Source organism: Dryobates pubescens, chromosome 4 (assembly GCF_014839835.1).
Source record: "Dryobates pubescens isolate bDryPub1 chromosome 4, bDryPub1.pri, whole genome shotgun sequence".
NCBI lineage: Eukaryota > Metazoa > Chordata > Aves > Piciformes > Picidae > Dryobates > Dryobates pubescens.
Genome location: NC_071615.1, coordinates 18,053,855 through 18,059,854, shown reverse-complemented (window position 1 = coordinate 18,059,854; position 6,000 = coordinate 18,053,855). Strand labels below are relative to the sequence as shown.

General features: G+C 68.1%; 1 protein-coding gene across 1 annotated transcript; it reads right to left on the bottom strand.

Annotated features, from left to right (window-relative positions):
* Positions 1–3,826, bottom strand: MCRIP2 (MAPK regulated corepressor interacting protein 2). The gene is made up of 5 exons (XM_054161362.1): positions 3,708–3,826; positions 3,488–3,569; positions 1,453–1,580; positions 1,087–1,188; positions 1–111 (listed from the first exon to the last, which is right to left on the bottom strand). The coding sequence occupies exons 1-5, from the start codon at positions 3,757–3,759 to the stop codon at positions 44–46; spliced, it is 432 nt and encodes a 143-aa protein (XP_054017337.1). The 5' UTR covers positions 3,760–3,826; the 3' UTR covers positions 1–43.
* Positions 3,827–6,000: the final 2,174 nt, after the last annotated feature.

Genomic DNA, 6,000 nt, shown 5'->3' with positions numbered 1-6,000 from the left:
CTCCGGCCGAAGCCAAACGCCTTCCCTTCCCTTCCCTTCCCTCTTAGGAGTTCTGGATGTTGGCCAGGAACTGCTGTCCCCACCACTCGTCCAGGTCAATGGGAACAAAGTCTGAAAGAGAGGGCAGGGAGAGAGGAGAACCTCGCAGGGCAGCTGGAGAACCAGCCAAGAGCCCCCCCTGAGCCACACCATCGGTCACCCCCACCTCTCACCCACCCCTTCAGCCTGGCAGCACCCCCCTGACGCCCTGGGACACCTCTCACCCACCCTCTGAGCCTGGCAGCACCCCCCTGGCGCCCTGGGACACCTCTCACCCACCCCTTCAGCCTGGCAGCACCCCCCTGGCGCCCTGGGACACCTCTCACCCACCCCCTGTGCCTGGCAGCACCCCCCTGGCGCCCTGGGACACCTCTCACCCACCCTCTGAGCCTGGCAGCACCCCCCTGGCGCCCTGGGACACCTCTCACCCACCCCCTGAGCCTGGCAGCACCCCCCTGGCGCCCTGGGACACCTCTCACCCACCCCCTGAGCCTGGCAGCACCCCCCTGGCACACCTCTCACCCACCCCCTGAGCCTGGCAGTGTCTCCAGGCACTGTGCCACGCTTCTTGCCCATTCCAGCAGTGTCCCCTAAGCCCAACCCCGTCCCCAGAAGGGCTCACAGGGGCCTGGCTGTTCTCTGGGGCTCTCTCAGCTGCTGCAGGACCCCCCCCAGGCTGTGCTCGCAGCCCTTGCTCCAGCTGCTGAGAAGCCTTTTCCCCAGCCCTGCTGCACTCTGGCCTGGGCCTGCTCGGCCTGGGGCCAGGGAGGTCCCCGTGGCAGGAGCTGGGATGCTGACCCCCCCTCGGTGGCTGCAGGAGCCACCAAGCTGTCCTGCCTGCCAGGGCTCCTTCAGCAGCCCCATCCCCACCACACTGCCAGGAGCCAGCTGCCCCCCAGCACCCCCTGAGCAGCCTCAGACACAACCCAACCCTTCTGGCCCATCCAGCACTGGAATGCTGCTGCTCCTCCTCCCCCCTGCAGCCCTGCTCAGGTGCCCAGCTGAGCCCAGCCCAACTCACTGCAGCCCTGACTGCTCCCCACTTACTTTTCAGGCCGGGGTTGGGGTTTTTCTCCACGTACTGCACAGGCCCACAGGCGCTCTCCCCGCTCCGGCTGCCATCCAGCTGCTGCTCTACCTGCTGCCAGGCTGGGGAGGGGGCACAAACAGGCAGTGGGTGGCTTTGGGAGGGCACCTTCCCAGCCCAGGAAGGCTGCGGGAGAGGAGCAGGTGGTGGTGCAAAGGAGGGAACCAGCCGGCCCGGGGACCCCATCCCTGCCACCGAAGGGCCCCGGCAGGATGCGGCGGTCCCAGAGGGGGCCCCACGTGTTCCAGCCTCCCCCCTAGGATGTGGCAAGCAAGCAGGTGCCTGCCTTGGGGGTGCCCTGCCCGGGGGGGGTGCCCTGCCCTCACCCTCATAGATGAAGCGGACGTTCTCCTCGTGGGCCAGGGTGTAGCACTCCTCGGGGGCAGAGACCTGCGGCAGCAGCACCTGCGGCCTCTTGCCGTTCACTCTGTTGAAGACCAGCTTCTGGGCTGGGCTGGCCAGGGAAGCAAGGTGGGGGTGAGGGGAGGGGGCAGCCGGCTCTGCCCACCACAGCCTGGAGCCAGCACGGGGGCTGCCCTGCTGCCCGCGGCGCGCACACCCACCCGCAGCCCCAGCCGGGCCGGGGGCACAGCTCCCGCCCCCGAGGGAGGGCACCACGAAGGAGCCAGGTCACACAAGGGCAGGGGGTCCTGCAGGGGGAGAGGTGCATGCTCCCCAGGGAAAAGCAGGAGCTGCCCAGCTCCCAGCCATCCTCCAGCCCCAAAGAGAGTCCTTACAATAAAGTCTGTCCCTGAAGTTGCTGGCAGGTCAGGGAAGGGGTGGGAAAGCCAGCTGGGCACTGGGCAGGGGCTGGCACCCTCCGCAGGCCAAGCACCCAGGCGTTCCCCACCCCCCAGCACACCCCCAAGGCCTCCCTGGACTGGGACACAACTGCATCTGGGAGCACACCAGGCTTCCTCAGAGCCGGGATCCCCTCCTGGGAGCAGGGCACTTGAAGCCAGCCTCAGCTCGGGAGCAGCACAAGCAGGCAGAGCAAAGGGAAAGGCTGAGAGAGCTGGGGGCACCTCTGAGAGAGCTGGGGGCACCTCTGATGCCAAACTCCAGCATTTTGGCTTCTCTGCCCAGCTTCAGGGCAGGACAGCTCTGCCACAGCCACGCTTCTCAGGGGACAAAGTCTAAGGGGCCCCAGGAACGCAGATGGGTTAAGGAACGCAGATGGGTTATGGTTTAGGGAGCAGGCAGGACTGAGCAGGCAGCCTCTTGCCTGCACCTCCCTGCAGGCAGGGCCTGGGGAGCACACCCCGAACCCCACAGGGCTGGGGGTCAGCAGGTAGGGCAGCAGCGGGCCCTGAAGGTGGCAATGTGGTGGCAGCCACAGCAGATAGAGATCCCAGGAAGGAGGGGAGCTGGAGGGGGGACTGGAGGGGAGGCTTTTCTCACCCATCTCTGGAAGATGAAGGGGATGGACAGAGCTGCAGGCACCCCACGGAGGGAAGCTGCCAACTGTGCCAGGCTGGGTTTGCCCTCAACTCTCCGGCCGAGAAAGGACCTCCTCGAGAGAAGCTACCATCACCCCTGCAGCCGCCCGAGCCCCCTCCCGCGGCTGCCCAGCAGCCCCTCTTAGCTCTGCTGGCATCGGGCAGTTGTACCCAAACGCTACCCCTCCTAGCTTTAGGGACAAGGGACACCCCCCAGCCCCTGCCGCGGGTCAGCTCGAGGGGGCCGGGGCCGCAGGCTGGGCCCTACCCGGTCGCACACTAGGGGCTCGGCGCCGGTTCGGTAACGGGTTTGTGCAATCGGTGCCTCCCCCGGGGCTGGCTGGGGGACGTTGCACAATCCCTGCTCGTCCTGGTCCGGGCTCTCCCCGGCACCGGCCGCGGAACCCCGGGGGCTGCTGGACCCTTCAGGGCAGCGGAGCCCCTGGCCTCGCACCGGTCCTGCCGGCACCAGCGGCGCCTGGGGCAGCGGGGCCCTTGACCTGGCTCCGTCTGTGCCGGTACCAGCGGGGCCCTTGCAGCGGGGACCCTCCGGACCGCGGGGCATGCCCCAGCCGCCTCCCGAGCGGGGGAAGCCAGCCCCCTGCACCTTGCCCGCTCCCAGCTCCCGTCCCCCGGCGCTGTTACGAAGCAACCTCTGCCCGAACCGCCCCTCCGGGGGTGGGACGCAGCCGCTCCGGCGCGTCCCGCCGCCCGCGCTGCAGCACGGGGACACGGTCCCGGTGGGACGCGGGCGGGCACCAGCAGGACGGCACCCCCCGCCCCGACACTGCCCGGCCTGCGGGCACCGAGCGGCGCTTCCCGGTCACTCCCCCGCTCCCCCCGAGGGCCCCTCCCCCGGCAGCGCGGCCCGGCCGCCCCGGTAACCTTTCCCCAAGGTCACGGCGGGCGGCGCGGGGCTCACCTGGCGGGGGGCCAAGCACCGGGCTGCAGCCGGCCCCGCAGCTCGCCCAGTTTGCTGCTCTCCACCGCCTGCTGCGTCGGACCTGCGGGGGGAGGGGGGAGCGGCGTCAGGACGGCCCCGGGAGCGGGGAGCGGAACGGGCCGGTGCCTGCTGTCCCAGTCTCCCTCCAACAACCACCCCGGTCCTCTCCCCAGCCCGCACCCCTCCCGCTGCCCGGTACCTGTGCGGCGCTGCGTGGCCAGCTTGCTGGGGCCCCGCGTCAGCGTGTACATCCCTGCGGCACCGGGACCGGCCCCGGGCGCGCCACGGCCCCGCCGCCCCTGCCCGAAGTGCGGCGCGCCCCTCTCGCAGGGCAGTTAAAGAGCCGGGCCGGGCCGGGCCGGGCCTGGCACGCCCCCGGCCGCCTTAAAGGGACCGCGGCGGCGAGCACATGTGGGGGCTGCGGGGGACGGGACACGGCCGCGGGGCCGCGCCGCGGGGCCCCGGCGGGACACATAGGGGAACGCACGGGAGGTGGGGACCCACGCGGGGCACAGAGGGACGTGGGGAGACGTAGAGGAACACGGGGAGACACGTGGGGCACAGCGAAACACGTGGGACGTGGGGACACACGCAAGACACATGCACGCCACAGGCTGGGGTGTACGGGACACGCAGAGGACACAGGGAAACGCGTGGGACGCGCAGGACACAGGAACACATGGGACGTGGGGACACGCAGGGCACAGCGAGGAGCACAGGGGACATGGAGACACGTAGAGGAACATGGAGGTACACGTGGGGCACAGCAAAACATGGGACACACGCGGGACACGCACAGGACACAGAGTGGGGCACATGGAACACGCAGGGGACACGCAGGGGACACGCAGGGGACAAGCAGGGAAACACATGGGACATGCAAGACAGGAACACGTGGGACATGGGGACACACGGGAGAGCATGGGGCATGGGGACACGCAGGGGACACATAGGGGAGTGCATGGGACATGGGGACATGCAGGGGACACAGGGGAGTGCATGGGACATGGGGACACGCAGGGGACACAGGGGAGTGCATGGGACATAGGGACACGCAGGGGACACATAGGGGAGAGCATGGGACATGGGGACATGCAGGGGACACAGGGGAGTGCATGGGACATGGGGACACGCAGGGGACACATAGGGGAGAGCATGGGACATGGGGACACCTGAGAAACAGAGGGAACACAGAGGGGAAACAGATGGGATGTAGGGACACACAGTGGATGCAGGTGGGATGCAGGTGGGACACAGGTGGGATGCAGGTGGGACACAGGTGGGAAGGAGAGGCACATAAGGGACACACATAGAGCATGGGGACACAGAGGACATTGGGACACAGAGGACATGGGGTCACATCAGGGGAACACAGGGACACAGCGGTGCCCCCACGGGACATGGGGGCACATGCAGGACACGTGGAGGGGATATGTGGCAGACACAGGACATGCAGAGCACACTGGGGGGAACATGGGGACGCAGGAGGGGGATGCACACGGGGTGTGGGGACACACGTGGGACACAGGCAGGACATTGTGGGCACATTTGGGGCACATAGGAAGTGGAGACACATGGGGTGCAGGACACCTCAGGGGTACACAGGGTTGGGGGGGCACACACAGGAGACTTGCATGGGGCACACGGGGGATGCAGGGGACATGGGGGCACACTGGGGGCACACATGGGCAGTGGAGACACACGGGGGACGTGCGTGGGACACAGAGTAGACACAGGACACAGACACACAAGGGACACATCAAGGACGTGTAGGAGATGTGAGGGAACACCAGGAGAGCCGCGGGGCACACGGGGACACAGGGGACAATGTGCAGCACATCAGAGGCACACATAGGGTGGGGGACACAGAGGGGGTACACAGGGGGCACACAGGGGACACATAGGGGAACACACAGGGGACACATGCAGGACGCAGAGGGTACATGTAGGACATGCTGAAGGCTCAGGACACCGATGGGACACAGGGGTGAAAGGGACGTGGGCACACACAGAGGGCATGTAGGCTACAGGAGTCACGCGACAGAAGGTGGCACATGCACCCGGGGGACATACACGGCAGCATTCAGGACAGAGGGGATACTGCAGCCGTGGGACACATAGGAGTCGCTCCCGGGGCGCGCAGGACACAGGCAGGAGACATGCAGGGAGCTGCGAGGAGGCGCTCGGGTGGCACCGCCGTGGGCACAGCGCTGGGGCAAGCCTGATGAGCCCTGTCCGTGAGCCGCGGGCCGCCCCGCAGGGCATGGAGCTGGGGCGGGCGGCCACGTCCCAGCCACCGTGGTGACCTTTGGAGCAGGGAAAGTGCACCCAGGTGTCCCCACGTGGCGGGACCTGCAGCCCCGGGACAGGACCCTCAGACAGCTCCCGGGCACCCAGCGGCGTCACCCGCAGCTGGGGGGCACCCAGGGTTTGGAGGACAGGCCGTGGGACAAACTGAGTGAGGGCTCTGGGCACACTTCAGGCATGCTCTG

Bases quoted from the DNA above. Each gene is read 5' to 3' on its own strand.
- MCRIP2 (XM_054161362.1), bottom strand. From the start codon at position 3,759: ATGTACACGCTGACGCGGGGCCCCAGCAAGCTGGCCACGCAGCGCCGC. The intron at 3,570-3,707 runs GTACCGGGCAGC...CTCCCCCCGCAG, and splicing joins GGCCACGCAGCGCCGCACAG to GTCCGACGCAGCAGGCGGTG. The intron at 1,189-1,452 runs GTGAGGGCAGGG...CCCCCTCCCCAG, and splicing joins CGTCCGCTTCATCTATGAGG to CCTGGCAGCAGGTAGAGCAG.